Source organism: Natator depressus, chromosome 10, assembly GCF_965152275.1.
Source record: "Natator depressus isolate rNatDep1 chromosome 10, rNatDep2.hap1, whole genome shotgun sequence".
Lineage (NCBI taxonomy): Eukaryota > Metazoa > Chordata > Testudines > Cheloniidae > Natator > Natator depressus.
Window position 1 is genome coordinate 27,940,237 of NC_134243.1, and position 16,955 is coordinate 27,957,191.

General features: G+C 37.4%; 1 protein-coding gene across 28 annotated transcripts in view; it reads right to left on the reverse strand.

Annotated features, from left to right (window-relative positions):
• Positions 1 to 16,955, reverse strand: part of RBFOX1 (RNA binding fox-1 homolog 1) — a 2,406,891-nt gene that overhangs the window by 964,715 nt on the left and 1,425,221 nt on the right. For 22 of the 28 annotated variants that reach the window (XM_074965499.1, XM_074965501.1, XM_074965500.1 and 19 more), the window contains one exon: positions 7,448 to 7,495. The exons of the other annotated variants lie outside the window; for them this stretch is intronic. In XM_074965499.1, coding sequence (XP_074821600.1) covers positions 7,448 to 7,495 — 48 coding nt within the window. The remainder of the gene's footprint in view (positions 1 to 7,447; positions 7,496 to 16,955) is intronic. 28 annotated transcript variants of the gene reach the window in all.

Below are 16,955 nucleotides of genomic sequence, written 5' to 3' on the forward strand. Positions count from 1 at the left end.
AGTAGATTAAGGATTGATGGCTAATTAAATGTACTCTCTCCCCCCGACCCCCCACATTTATAGGCTGAAAGGCTGAAGGTAAAGACTAATCTCACACTTGGCAACTGCTCCCATCAACTTCAAAAGTTAGAAAACAGGAGTAGCTTCACAATGTGGGAACAGGAAGGTTGACAATAACTTCATTCAAAAGTCTCCACCTTTGAGCCAAAAATAAAATAAATGGATGGACCAGCACCAGCCAACTTATCAGCTGTAATTATTCAGCTAAAAAAACCCTTTAAAACATTATTTTATTGGGTGGATTCCAATACTGCTTATAGGCCCCAGCTGCATCTGGGACCCCATTGTGCCAAGCACAAAATGGGAGGGGGGGGACTTGTGCCCCAAATAATTTCTAGTCTAAATAGAGAAGAGACTAACAGTTACAGACAAATGACAAACAAGCCATTTGTGAGAAGTACACACATGGTAAATTTCTTCACATAACCCCTTCACCCTCCTCTCTGAAAAGCTGCGATAGCCAACTTCTTGCACTGTCCTTGTTCACCTTCACTGACCTTCCATTGGACCATACACCCTATGAAAACACATCTTAATTCAGTGGAGGAGGGGGGGAGGGGGGGAGATGGTCGCCTGCAAAAAAGTCTACTAAGGCCTACTCTCTGCCACTTCCATCCCTCAGTGTATCTGCAGGACACAGGTCGGGTGGCAGAAAATATTCATGTTATACCATCCAAGCAAGAGAAGCAATTTAATCTTAACCATTTCATTGGAACTGAAATATTTGGTTCTGAAATGGAAATTTATACAAATTACTTGTCTTTACATTAAAAAAACATGGAGTAAGTTACAGAAAAGCAAAATTAATGTGTATGGTTTTGTTTCCCATGGACCACTTAATAGGGATGCTGTTTGAAAGGACATATTTTATTATGCTAATTAACAACAATGGGTACATTTCTGAAAGTTCAGAGTTCATTCTTAACAACCATCCTAAAATCTAGGTACCTATTCAAAGGTTATTACCATCTCTTGAGTCTTCAAAATTTAATTAAAACCTCACTTCCTCAGAAGTCGTCTAGCATTTCTCAGTTGGAAATGTCACACCAATACCCTTATTTCTGATATTTCTGTAAAGGGATACCAAAATGAGTGAGAGAGAGAGAGAGAGAGAGAGAGTGTGTGTGTGTGTGGTGGTGGTGGGGCACTTAACCTATTAAAATTCATAATTATTTTAAGTTTGAGCCTAAACATGGGCAGTTTCATGAGTGATTCATTTTTTATATAAACAGTTTTGCTCATATATATCAAAATATGCATAAACAGTTCTCTTTTTAAAACTGTCAGGTTTTGTATCATAGTTGATCCTATAACTAGTTTGATTTTCGTCATGATTTAAAGGGTATTCTATAACTGACTTTTCAGCAATTTAATATTTCTCCTGATCAAAAGCAATATGAGATTAACATATATTTGTATACTTAGAGTGAAAGACTGAGGGCATTTTGAGTGATTCTTAAAGCGTGGAAATCATAGTCATTGTTAGAGAATTAGAAAAAACCAACTGTGATTCCAATCCTGTAAACACTTAAACATGCTTATCTTTACCCTCGTGAATAGTCCAAATGACTGAAATGCAAGCACATCCGAATGAAGGTGCAATTCTACTCTTTCCCAAAGAAGAGAGATGTAGATCTTAAGCTTATAGATATCTGGTGTTATTTTTTTGTTATTAACTAGATAAAAGTTCCCATTAATTAGTAATAACATGCTTAATCAGTGGTATTTTTCATTATAAAACAGCAAATAAAAGGATGTTAATAGTGCATGTGCTAATTGCACTGGATTGTCTCTGGTGCCTAACACAGATGGAATCAGAATATTTCTTTATATTCCTTCAGGCTTTGTAGACTAGCTCCTGAGCGCCTACAACATGGTTTCAAGAATTCTATTAAAAAATAAATGTATCGTTTTTATGGAATAAGCCTATGATATATTTATTTAATGATTCCAGGATGGGTTCTCTACGAGTTTGTACCCGGGACTGAAAATACAGATCTCTACCACTTGAGCTAAAGGAATGAACTGGTAGATAGCAGAAGTGGTAATTGGATTAGCCACTAGAGGGGAACATTAAATATTTTCTACAGCAGTGTTACAGTTAGATTGAACTACTTTTTTGTTTGTTCCCCCGCAGCCTCCCCGATGAGCTCAAGTTGATTCCAAAACCTTGGGGAAGATGAATAGAGAGGACAGACAGAGAAGCACAAACAGAAACATAGTTCAATATACTGTATACATTTTGGGATTTCCACTTGCAAAAACTAGGCACAGGAATAATCATACTATAGCTCTAATATAAAAACTTTCTGAGTTGAGAGTTGTACTTGTACCAAACAACTGATAAAAACAGCAGACAATGTCTGTTGGTTGCGATCTTGCGTGCTTCCTTCATCAAGGACTCTCTTGATATTTGCCACAATGATGTACTCTCAAAACAGTTCTGGGGTGGGCTGGCTGATTCTCTCCTCCTGTATGCTATCTACAACTGCTCTGTGAGAGTCTGTCACATTATGAAAAGTGCAGGAACCAAAAGCAGAAAGGCAGGAGACGGCACTAATAAAAAGATCACCCCACTTCCCTGCCCAACAGCTCTTATGCAGCTGTAGGCAAGGTGAAATCACAGAAGAGCCTTCCAGAAGACGCAGGGGGAGGGCAACATGACAATAATCATATGGAGGGATGAGGAATGAGTCCCATAACATGAATAAAATCCAGCTCTCCCAGTCTTCAACCTTAAGGCATGGTATTCATCCATATGACATAAGACTCCGGACATCTCATCTTCCCATTCCCCCCATCCCCCCTCCCCCAGTTAGTTTTTTTTCTTTCCTACTGGTCATCAGGAACTTAATCTCAAATATTAACAGACCAGTGTGTATAACAATGTACATCTCTGTGATGAATGGTCATGGTGTTGTGTTTAAAACTTCAGGAGACAAAACTTAAAAATGATTACACTAATCCCTTTGCAAAGGTGCCACCACAAGGCATACCAGATAAGCTTCACTTAAGCCATCACAATAATGGGATTTAAGTGGTGCATAGGCCTCTTGCTGGCCATTTGCACATGGGCGAACATACCCATACAAATTAAACATCACTTTTTGTTTATTCACAGATAACACCATTGTGATGCATCACCTCTACTTACGATGGGTCAAGACACTACAGTACACTGCAAGACATTGTTTCCAGAAAAAAGTTATTCCCCTTATCAAGAAATGAAATATCCTTGATACTAAATTACATACTATTTTACAGAAAAGAATAACATTTCTACTTTTGGACTATCACAAAAGAACTCCTGGTGAGACAATGAAAATGTCCATAAAAAAGAAACACGTTGAATAAAACACAAAACACCCTACCACTCCTTTATCCTGGTTCATTTTGTAGGGTTTGCTTACTTTGATGTTTGAAATATATTATTTTCCCACCAACACCAAAGTTACAGTTTCTGATGGTCAGAAATGGTTTTGCTGAAACATCCTGATAACACCTGTTCTTGTGACATTTCCAGACCAACTGTGTAGACTCAAGTAGTACAAATATAGTCTCAAACTTCTGGATGTTTATCCAAACCAAAACCAAAATCAACCATTGACCTAACAGGGAGTAATATTCAGACACGAGCACAAGTAAGGGTTAAGGAAAAAATTAAAAGAAAGTTACACATTTCAAATGTATTTGAGTGACAGAAAGTGAGTCCCATACCAACAAGTCTCAATGCAGGAGAATAAATTAATATTATATGATATAATTTGATGAGTCACTGGACAAACGCAAGACCTTTAAGAGAAGACTAGAGAGGATGTTAGAAAATTGTACTCGGCTAACTGTTGACTTTCTTTCCCAGTTAAACATATTCAACTAATGTCTAACTTCCTCATGGTTAATGTGGGACTGAGTTACACTGTTTGCCAGAAATGCAATAGAAAAAAAATCCAGGTATTTAATTGCAGCCATCTAGCATGAGATATAGGACATTCAACCTGAATTAAAAGATGGGCTAAGTATACCTTTGTGGCCACAGAGTGACACTGTTTCACCATATAAAATGTAAGTAACAAGAGAAGTAAAGCATATTCAGATAATATATTAATGAGGTTGCAGACTGATTTTTTTTTTCTGGCTATGGACAGATTACTTTTCCAACATTTGTACTATAAAAATGAACCAACAAGTTTCAGAATTTCTCCATTTTAGCAATTAAAACTCAAGCCAGCAGTGTTCAAACCTTGGTGCCAAAGTTAAGCTCCTGAATCCATATATAAGCCTGAAGCATGTACTCAAGTGCCCCAGTAGTCTTATTGATGCACTTGGATGAACTGGGGCCCTAAATAGAAGTGGCCTGACTTTTAGAGGTGCTGAGCCCTTGCTGGTTGCACGGACTTCATATGAGGCTGCACATGCTGAGCACCTCTGAAAATTAGGCTTCCACATTATAGGTGCCATAATATGGATTTAGCAGTCCACCATTCGTCATCCAGGTTTGAAGATGGTCCAACGTTAGTCATATTAATTTTAATAGGAGAGCTAGACAAATGTGATCTATAAACATGTCAGAGGCTCTGTGAGAGGCAATTATTCTAAAGTTTTATGCAATTCTTTGTGAATACTATATTTGTTGTAAGATACACTAATTTGAGAAGAAGGCCAATGATTCATGTTTTTCTTGGGGTTGCAGATATTTGTTGTAAAGCATTTTACTTATTAGAAACTATTCCATTTGATAGCCTATAAGTTCAAGAGCACTGCACAGATGCACATAAAAACCTCTCAGCTTTTATTTCATCTCTGCAAATACAGAGGTTAGTCTTACCCTTTGTTTTCATAGTAGAAGTAAAAATTATCTGCCAAGCAGCCACCATATCAGAAACAGCATGACAGGGTCACATTGTGCTCTGAATTGGGTGCTTTTGTCAGTATTTATAGCTGTCCTGCAGAAAATCTCCCATCAAAAAATAATTACAAAATACATGCAAGTTTTTCTAAATAATTGGGAACACTATGTGAAATGTATTAAGATGAAAAAGTTACATTTTATGTACCATATAAAACACATGCAAATAAATACTATAGGTACAGTGCTACAGAATAAAAGAGTACTCTGACATGGAAATCTTCAATACAAACATCTAAAAAACATTTAGTTTGTTTTACTTCTTTCTATGAATTGACAATGGTGTAGAAAATTTGCACTGGAATAGTCTTTAATTTTTCCTCTATGAAAACTGGATGCAGAGACCATTTAAGATCTTCAAGCCAATATGGGGAAGCTAACTAGTATGCCAGTGAAGTGTGGTAATGAAGACAGCACAAAAACATGTTCAGCCATCTACCTAGCTAAGACGAAGGAGATAAGCAAAGGGCAACTACAAAAAGAAAGGTCAAATAGGAAGGAGGGGAAAACTGGCAATCCAATGTAAACTGAAAATATTTTATCACTATTTACAACAAAAACAACATACTGTGACATGTGAATGGCATTTTAGGCAGGCATAAAATTAGTAATGTAGACAAGAAAATCAAAATTCAAAGCCCCAGAATTTATGTATTTTAATTGAAAAACAGCCTCAGACCTTAAAAATAATCAGAATATTAACAGCAACAAGGAAAATGTAAATTTCATGTACAGGGAGAACAAATATTTGTTTAAACTTCTGAACAGCATAGCAGAGACATTCTTCCTTTATATGAACTCTGCTATCCTTTGTTCATAGACAGGATCACTAAATGTAATCAAAAGCTTTTTTGAGCTCTGCTATGGAAAGCTATTTGGAAGCAATCTGGACAGTCAATGAAACACTGCTGTATTTACTTAACCTCTAACCATGAGGAGAATTACAACATAAGATTAGTTCTATTATGTTCAATACTTGCCTGAGTTAAATATTTAATATTCCTTTCTTTAAATAGAAATAAAATCCTATCCTTGGGTATTACAAGAATTGTATCACCAGAGAAGCTTGATAATTCTGGTCTTTAAATGTCGAATACTAATTCCAGCTGTATTTTAATATCTTACATAAATTCCTAACTATATGCCTTTGTTTAGCTGAAAATAGGTTTTCCCCCCCCACTCCATTACTGAGGTTGCCATATCCTTCTCATATATTTCAGCAAAGCAAATGAGTTTTATGATGACTTATACTGCTGCACTACTTCCAATATTACATTACCCCATAAGCAAAAAGAGTGTTGGCTAACAGTCCTGTATAAGACTTGGGAAATAATGTATCAGTTAAAAACTAATTTCTGAACAAACCCCTAACTGAGGCAGACTCTTAAAAACCTGGTACCCACAAAAAGAGTTAAATATTTATTTTTGAGGAACAGAGGAGCTGTTGACATATATTGTCTCCAACACCAATGTTCAGAAAGAATGTTTGTTTGGAAGGTGCATCAAAGAAGATTAACACTATTATCTGCATTCCTTCATTTCATGGCATAATTAAAGTAATACTAAAAGAATAAAGAGTTGAGGTTTCAACATGCAGTTTTGACAGGGTCATGCTAGTAACATTAGAACAAGACCTTTCTTCATTTCTCTTTCCAGGTTGGAAAAGACCAGTGCTCAGCTTAAGCATTTCTTCAGGAAAAAAAGACCTTGGTTAATGAAGTCCTCAACTATCTGGTAGAGGGCACTCATTTAACAAAGCAGGATCTCTCCTGACATTACATATTACTCAGTTTTTAAGTTAACAAATTACAAATACTACTCCTAAATCTTTTAAGGACTTGAGGTTTAGATAAAGAAGAAAACTGGAAAAAAAAAGATATGCATAGCTTTATGTACTTTCTTGGACAATTACAACTGGAAAAGATATTTTCAGAGTCAACTCTATTCCTCATCATCAATTTAGCAGAGAAAGAAAGCATTGCCAGGCCAGGCATTGATAGAGGTATTGGTAAAAGATTCTGAAAAGTAATCATCACCTGGATATTTTGAGAATACCGTACTTATTGCAACATATTAAAGTTTACTGCAGAGAATTTATGTGATGGTGCTGTTAATAAACACTCAATAACAAGCACGATGGAAAGCAAACTTTCAATAGAGATGGCTTTTACACTGTTTATATTCCATGGAGAGCTGCAGTTCCCTTCAGAACAAATAGTTAAATCAATTTCTAAGTTGACTACACTCCGTAGTCAAAATAGTGTACACATAATCTATATTTTCAAGGCCTAAATATATTTTCCAACATTTTTTCACATAAAAGCTCATTTAAAGCTAAAAATGCACCTCAATTAGAAACCTCAAATTTAGACAGTTTGATTTAACTTAAAATTATACTATACTAATAATGATTTGATAGCCTTTAAACACATTTTTTCAGTAAGTGGATTAACACAAATTACATTAAAATTAATCACTTACTTTTCTGTCTTCTGTTTCTACACAGGAACTGCACTCTGCTTTAGTATCCTGAGAAGACAGGTAGATGAGGAAGGGGAGGACAACAAAAATGAAAACACTGGTCAGAGAAAGAACCACTTTCACAGAGCACATACACCATGGTTATTGAAAACTCAGAAGAAAGAAAGGGTACCAAAGTCCTGAAAGTAGTTTCTCAACCCATTACCTTTTATTACACTGAGCTTTCTTTTGGGTTTTTTTTGGTAAATACAGTATCTTTAAAGTTACGGTGTTAACTTGTAAGGGCCTTAAGTAAGCTTATAAAGCTTTATTACAAGCAGATATCCCTTAAGATCAAAGATAGGATTCAAAGATCATAAAACACAAATCTGCTCCAATACAACAAGCCCAGTGCAAAAAATGAAACTCTAACCGCTTTCAGTTTGTATGATAGGTTTTCTTTTTGTTGTTTATGTTCTGAGGAAATATAGTTGTTGTTTTTTAAATAACAAGATTAAAATTTACTACTAAAGGCCAAATTAACCTCTAGCATAAGTGGAACCAACACAACTGAAGGCAATAAATCTGTTTGATGAGAACAGTGAGGAATCTGCCCTTAAAATTTTGACACTATTACTGTGATATCTAGTGTTGCAATATTTAGCTTTGTCTCATTTTTATATTAGTTGGTTACTTTATATCTTCAAGATACTCCATATTTGGAACTCACTGTGCAATGGACCCTTGCCTTACTATACTTGAGTATATTCAAGTCTATTGATTTTCAGAGACGCTAGCCTTCCATTGACTTCAGTTGTAGGGTTAGATGCTCCACACACCTGAAAATAAGATCCCAAGTTTATGGACTTCCTATTTCTTTATGCATGCAAATTAAGACTCTGACTTCCATTTAAGGTCCTTCTCTCTGGCCTGTGATTGTAGTAGTTTAGCCTTGTTTATATATAGATAGTACACCTACTTGGAATCTCACGTCCATTTTCAGTTTAACTACGCAGTTCTGCATTTTTACTGTTTGCTAATTCTAAATATCAGGCTTATGTTTTTACCGCACAAGATATGCACAGATAATTCACTGCATATGTAAATCGTATTCTTAATTTTATTATTTCTTCATGTTATCTTTACTATTTGCAAACAAGCTGCATAATAAGTTTGTAGTCAACTAAAATAAAGGGAAGATTAAAAGTGGCAAAATTTTGTTTGCTTTCCAAACTCACTTGTACTCTAGTTGGGTGTGTGGGGCTCTTGCCTTCATTTAATTACTGCAACATTAATGGTTTGTTGTGAAAAGTGTTGTTTGGAGCAGAGAAGGCTCAGGTAAGGAAACTTCCTGCAGGCCCTGACTTACCTTTCCTTCTGCTTGTTCAATCTAGCAAGTTACCTCGATGTCAGATTCCCTCTAGTATACAGCTATAACACTTCACAGAGCTGCAGTGCCTTCTCTGTTGAAGGAAAGCTGTTGTGATAGCTTAGAACATCTAAGTAATTTACATAACTATTTCTTGTACACATAAATAGAAGTAAGCTTATGCTCAAATAAATTTGTTAGTCTCTAAGGTGCCACAAGTACTCCTTTTCTTTTTTATAAATATAAGGGGAATAGTACCATCCCCTATATTTTCTTGCACATGTAATTTTCTGAGACAGGGGTAAAAATATCTCCAAAAATTGGTTAATTCAACAACATTAAAGTATAAAAAAATTGAGATTTTCTTTTTGTTTTTTAAACTTGTTATTGTTGGTGTTTTAGTTGGTTATCCCCTTTCTTCAAACAGTACTTTCAGTATTAGCAAATCAAAGACTATCCTTCCTCTGATTGTCTAGGCTATTAGCTGAAGCTACTTAGCTACAAAGTCCCACATGACAGGTTCAAGGCTGCTGCCGGATAGTATTTTCCACAAAATTCCCCTTCCAACAAACTTGCAGAGAGTTATGAAATAAAGCAAACCATGGTCAAATTAAACTGAGAGATCTCATTTGGACAGGCACAATGCAAATTTTCCAGTGCACCTCAAACCCCAGCTCTTTAAACTTTATCCCCCATAGCAGATAAACAAAACCAGAAAAACCCCAATGATTTTTTCATGGGAAAATGGGGGGGAGAAGGAAGGGAGAGAGAGATAATTGTTTGTATTTTCAAAAAGTTTCCTGCAAGATTATTTGGTTTTTCAGTCAAAAAATAAAAAAAAGTTTTTGAGGATTTTTTCAGTAAAAATATACTGGTAAAAGGCGTTTGTTTTCAAAAGCAAGCTTGTTTTCTTGAAAACAATTTTTTTTAAAACAAACAAACAAAAAGTTAATTCTGCTAACGCACTCCAATCCATACCTTTAATGTTCCTTACTAATCCCATCCTGAACATTTGTCTGGCAGAGGTCATGTTATACTCAAGCATTTTCTTTCAACGTTGACTCATTTCAACAATTCTCTTCCCAATTTATAGGAAGAAAAGCACTATCTATCTACTGGCAGACTTTCCTCAATTTGCCTTTAACAGAATCCACTTCCGCTTATTCTTCTGCAGTTTGCAAGCAGGGAGAATAGGGAGAACAACAGAAAAAAAAACCCAACCCACCATCACCACTTCTTCTAATATGATACTAGGGCAGACTTCATTAGTCAATGCTTTTCACCTGTTATCTATGTCCTAGGTCATCTTTTGGAGATAATGGAATGCTCTTTAACATATTTACTGGTTAATTAAATTTGAAGATCATTTCATATTACCAAGGACAAAAGTGCCTCTATCTCACATGCTGACCCAAATTAAATAAGTGCAGAATAAAGTGGCTCACCTTAGAATCAAGATGCAGCTATTTCAAACAAGCATGATGCCAAATATTGCTTTGTAAAGACCTCACAATCCTGTATTCCTCTACACCAGGGTTCTTAACCTTTTTCTTTCTGAGGTCCCCACAATAGGCTATAAAAACTCCACGGCCCACCTGTGCCACAACACCAGTTTTTCTGCATATAAAAGCATTGGTGCTGGCCTGAAGTGGTTTCCATCATATACCGGGTTTACAGTTTGGTTCAATGGCTTTCAGCATCTCCACTATACAAATTTTTCCTGTGCCCCTGTTTAAAAGCCAGGGCCAGTGTTAGGGGGTAGCAAGCAGGGCAATTGCCAAAGGCCCCACGCCACAGGTGACCTGCAAAGCTAAGTTGCTCAGGCTTTGGCTTTAGCCCTGGGTGGCAGGGCTCAGGGCAGCGGGACTTTGACTTTCTGCTCTGGGCTCCAGGGAGTCTAATGCTGGTGCTGCTTGGCGGACACCCTGAAACCTTCTCATGGCCACCGAGGGGGCCTCAGACCCCTGGTTGAGAACTGCTGCTCTACACTGTCCCATATGCTCTTGTGCTTTGTTAGTTTGCCATTAGCCTTTCCCATGAAAAGCTTCCATTTTAACACCAGAATTCATAAACATCCACTAGTTAGACGAGTCAGTATAGAGAACTATAATACTACTTCACCCGCACAAAACAGAACACATCTTTCATCTCTCTAGTTGTATATAGGAATATTTTGTGTGCCTCCGTCAGCCCCTTCCTAGGAGAGGGTGCAGTTAAACACAAGCCAGTCCAGCTGGGGAGGATTTGGGGCATCTCAGCTGCAGGAATCAGTAGAAAAATGAGACCAATAAGTTACTGCTCCCAGAGATAGGGAGGCAATGTTGACCAGTGCATAAGGAATGAGAGTTAGATAAAACTGAGATACTATCTCCATTATAACTGGCCTACTGTGTGATAATAAAACATTTAATCTCTCAGTGCTTCTTGGGAAAGAAGGGTAATGATACTCACCACAGCCCAGACCCTCTTTGTAAAGCAAGTTGAGGGCTGTGTAGGTGAAGTTCCAGTGTTACTGGAAGCAGTGGCCAACAGTAGTTACTTGTATTCACTTATCTTTGAATCTCCAAAAGAGGCAGATCTTGGTGAGGACATTTTCCTGCAGGAATCAGGACTTGCAGCAGAGCCAGTCTCTGGGCAACTGAATTAGCACAGCTGGCGTGTAGTAAGCTCTCTGATTGTTTGGAAGAGTCATCAAACTGGCTCTTAAACCCAGCAGCAGTTCAGCAGCTACTCAAGCATTTGCCCCATGGCTGCGATAGCTCCTGTCTTCGCTCATTCCAAATAACCCAGTCCTAAGCCATGGTTCTGTTTCCTGATTTCTATTCAGGCCCTTGCTTCCAGCATCTGGCTCCTGTGCTAACCACTAAGGCTGACCACCCACACCTAGGTCACTGACAGCTCCATTATAGCTTCAGGAGCAGAAATCTTAACTGAGAATGGTGCTCAAGGACTGGAGCAATTTGAGACACCCTTTATTATTTTATAGTTTCTGTTAATCTAGGGTTTTTACATTTTAAAATGTTTGTCTGAATCATTTTTGGCACCTCTACCCCAGCCACCATGGCAGGTGGCACCCCAGAAGGCAGTAACAGCCACTTTCAATTCTACTCTGCTAAAAATTCTGCCTTCCTGTAAATAATTTTTCTGCACTGCTGGGTGAATTTCTGTAAGAAGACATTTCCTTACTACAGGAAAGAATGACTTTTAAAGGAGCAAAGATTAAAGAATATATGAGTCACAAAATTTACATTTTTTATATCACTAAAAGGAAGCAGTGGTGTACAAGGACAATCTATGATAGGATGTAATTAAGGATCTATTTAGACCTATAATTTACCACTTAGTAGCTGGATGGCAATCTTTAATTTATTGATTATATTTAAAAACAACAACTAGTAAGATCTCCCGTACTCTTGGAAAACAAGGGGAAAATGCTGGATTCCTGTGCAAGAGTATAGTTTGTATATGTTACAGATTCATTCATGGTGCACAGTAGAAGCAAGTGAAAAGTTTAAAAAAAGACACCTTCTTTTTTTTTTTAATTTCCTGCTGAGGACCATGCTAGTGACAGAGAGAAAGCCATCTGGCACAAGCACCACAACTGCCATCTTTCCAAGATTATTCAATTTACTCTTGTCACAATTAATTTACTAAACCTGCATTGGTTTTTGTGTGTGTTTGTTTGGTTTAGATGATACTATTGGCGTGTCATCCAACTCAGACCAACATTTAAGGACTCTGAGGGAATTGCTCATTTTCTGAATAATGTTGGACTCAAATTGGAAAAATTTCACTTTTGCAGAAACAAATTGTTATTGGTGTTGCGCCTTGTATCTCTGATGTCTTCTGGTGGTCAATGCCTTTTCAAAATTAAAGCAGTCAACTACTGGTAAGTGAGCTCAGACAGCAGCTATGCCTGTTGAAGTATCAAGAGTTTTCATGTTGGGGCTGCGCATGCATATCTGCACCTTCAATTACCCAAAGGAAAGAAAACACTTTCTGAGTCAACTAGTATCATAATTCTCTAGACAAGTTGTACCTGGCTAGTTTAAAAAAAGGTTGTATGTTTGAATTTAAACTATTTATAAATATGCTTTCTACTTCCTACACACACCTGTTCTAAAAAACAGAGTCATGGTAGCTACTGTTGAACCTATGCTGGCAAAGTGAGTCACTTGTAAAAGCGAGGGTAGAGAATAAAGACTTTGGAGGGGGCATTCTCCACTGGGTGATATATTTAAAAATGCTGGGTGGAATTTTCCACAAGCAACAAGATAACAAAACTGATCTTCATGTCTGTGTGTGAGTGTGTATATGAGTCAAATATCTCTAAGGAAGAGTCCTTTAAAATTCAGTAGGGATTAAACCAATAGGAGTGACTCTAAAATCTTATAGGTTTTCTCAGAAAATGAAATGCTTTCTATAAAATTGGTAAACCAACCAATAGAATTTAAAAGAAAATGATATTCCTGGTATAGAATTGCTCTCTTAAATTCTATAGGTCGTTTTTATGCAAGTGATTTAGCAATAGCTGGAGTTGAGCTCCCCCAGCCCCCCATCATACACTTCAATCTGAATGCACATTGTTCCATTATATCTCCAGTGTCAAAGCAAAACAAGTACTTAGCGAATTACTTGCAATATGTTTTCAAAGTCTTTGCATGTGAAAGGAGCACTATAAAAATCCAACTACTGTCTTGTTCATGGCTTTGTACAACTCCAACCAGGAATCAGAGAAACCAATTTTTTGCAATTTATCAAGAGCTGCACATAGGACAACATATACCTCCTGAAAGTTTTAGTAGTACTTGAATACAGAAGCTACAAACACTTATACACAATGCTTAACTTTACAATGTGACTACACAAGACAGTAAAGAATAGAGAGTAGAACGTAAGGGACAAAATGCTCATTTTAATCATCTGAACAATTTTGTACTTGAATTGGTTTTGGAATTACTTATCCTAGGCAGGTTTCAGAGTAACAGCCGTGTTAGTCTGTATTCGCAAAAAGAAAAGGAGTACTTGTGGCACCTTAGAGACTAACCAATTTATTTGAGCATAAGCTTTCGTGAGCTACAGCTCACTTCATCGGATGCAGGATCCTAGGCAGGTATTTTTCCTCTGCTCCTTTTTTGATTTTGCTAGTTTTGATGATTCATGTTTTTCAGAGGATTTATAGTTTAAAATACTGGTCACTTGGGAGACGTATCTACTGTCTTGATTTTTATCTTAGTATTTTATATTAACATACTTGCCCCGCCCCTTCTCTAAGGCCCTTCCCTGTTTACTCCATCCCCCTTCCCTCCATCGCTTGCTCTTCTCCACCCTCACTCACTCGCTTATTTTCACTGGGCTGGGGAGGGTCCCTTTTTGACCAGACACCTGGCAACCCTATAAATACAGAAGCAAAAGAAAGGTCCTGGTGATGGAAAAGAAGAACATCCAATGGCAGCATGAGTCTCGCTCATGTTTTAACTTTGGGTTGATGAGTTGACTCTAAACAACTTATTTTATTTTTAATTTTATTTTATTGACGCACAATAAGAATAACTAGAATTGACTGACCCAAATAATAAATTATCACACTTAGAACATTAAAAATATATGTAGATATTATCCAATAGGTTTTTGTTTTTTTCCTACTTCTTCACACTGTCTGGCCAATGTGCCTCAATGCTTTACTGGAAGTACCAGCTTCAAGTAGGACAGTATGTTACTAGCAATGTACCTGGTGCTTGGAAAAAAAGTGTTTGAAAGTAAAAAACAGGAAGTCAATTTTGGGGTCAGATCCTCCAATTCCTATTTGCACTGAGTAGCTCTTTGAGTTCTACTTTTAGTTAGTTACATTGAGTTCTACTTTTCTCCATGTATCATCCTATAAAAGAAAATGGAGCAAAGTGTTAGTAAAAGTGGTAAAATTATGCCTTTTAGGAGCATGTCCAATGTACATGGAGCTGCACAAATGTAGAGGGACACAATCCCTGCAGGGCTGGATTTAGGGGCAGGCAACCATCTGGGGTGCCGGACTTGGGGGGTACCCTGGTTCAGGGTGTTGTTTGCAACAAAAGGGACAACAGAATGTTTAAAGTAAAATGTTTCAGGTATTCTGTATATGGATTCACTTTTCACTAACCTCCTAGAATGTCTGGACCTTTGTAGAATCTCATGGAACCTTCCAGACTTTCTGAGAACTACATTTTCTTTGCAACCCCTTGTCCTACAATGTTGTCAGCCATGCCCTCATAGTTATATGAGAGGTAGGGAGTTGCCAGTCAGTAAGTGAAATATAAGAACAAAGTGAAGTGAGAGCCCAGCTTCTGTTTTATTGTGTAATTGTGAAAGTGTACTTGTGTTTTAAGTCTTGAAGTGTAAGCAGCATCTAATAAAAGTCACAGAGGAAACAATTTGTATATTTGTTTATATTTGGCATGAATAAATACAGATTTACAGATCCTAGCATGCAAATTTATCATCTTACATGACAGGGATAAATCGTGCATGCAAACTGTGCATCAAAGTCATGAAATAATCACAAATGCAATAAAAATAAGGTATTCAAAAGTTTACCAAATGGGGGTGGTGGTGGTGCTTAAGATGTTCCTCTACTGGGATGGCATTTGGTCTAGGGCTGACCCTAGGTCCCTACCAAAGAGCCTACAATATAGCTGAGTGTGAGAAGGAAGTGCATTCTCTATGGCTACTCAATCTCTCATCTGTTACACACATAATCGACACTAACTGATGTTTTTAACAGTCACAGGAAGACCTTTCCACTAGAAACTGCACTTAGAACAAACTCATCAAGAGTCCACTAATCAGCCAAAATAACTTCTGGCCACTGCTGACCTGCTGTAGATTTGAATCCCCAACACAGAAGTGCAAAACCTAGTTATCTCATGAACACCCCCTGAGTCCTTCCTTTCTTCAGTATGAGGAGGAGACACAATGGTGAGCAGTAGTAACTCCTAGTAGGGAGACAGTAAGCCTGACATATTCCCCATATATATAATAAATGGGGATGGAAGAATTTAAAGCTGATCAAAGTTAAAGTTTAGGCTGCAAAATGCAAAGAAACATACATTACATGAACCATGAAATGAAACATAAAATCACAGAAATGTAGGACTGGAAGGGACTTCAATAGGCCGTATAGTCCAGTCCTCTGCACTAAGGCAGGACTAAGTATTATTTAGGCCATTCCTGACAGGTGTTTGTCCAACTTGGTCTTACAAAACTCCAGTGATGGAGACTCCACAATCTCCTTAGGCAATTTGTTCCAGTGATTAACTACCCTTACAATTAGGAAGGTTTTCCCGATGTCTAACCTAAATCTCCCTGGCTGCAATTTAAGCCTATTACTTCTTGTCCTGTCCTCAGTAGCTAAGGAGAACAATTTATCACCCTGCTCTTTATAAGAACCTTTTATATACATGAAGACTTATCCAGTATCCCCTCAGTCTTCTCTTCTTACAGATTAAACAAACCCTTTTTTCCACTATTTCCTCGTGGGTTATGTTTTCTAGACCTTTAATCATTTTCGTTGCTCTCTTCTGGACTTTCTCCAGTTTGTTCACATCTTTCCCAAAGTGTAGTGCCCAGAACTGGATACCGTACTCCAGTTGACGCCTTATCAGTGCTGAACAGAGGAGAAGAATTGCTTCCCATGTCTTGCTTAAAACACTCCTGCTAATATATCCCAGAAATCCTCCTCCTCCTTGTACTTCAAGGATGGGCTCCCAGAATACTGGACTCTTGTGGAATAACATGACAGTGTGATGATGGGGGTGTTGAATATACCAGACTCAAAAGCCTGATGTTTGTGTTTAGTTCAGGAGATGCACACCTCTCCAGCCGTCTGCCAAATCCTTCCCCACAAGTAATAGCACTCGTGCTCTCTTCTTGTTTATGAAATATATTTTTAAGGAGTCACTAAATAAAACCAATATAAAATGAAAAAAAAAAGCCAGAATAACCAGATCTGATTCAAGAGCAAACCATGTAACCCCCATACAAGTCATCTTGAGAAACACAAAGGGCCATTTCAAATTAATTAAAAAAAAATAGTAAATACACGGCATATACAAGAAACCAAGCAGCCAGATTCAAAATGGTCAAGGATAAGCCTGCTGAAATACGTGGGTCTTATGCTGGGTCCTA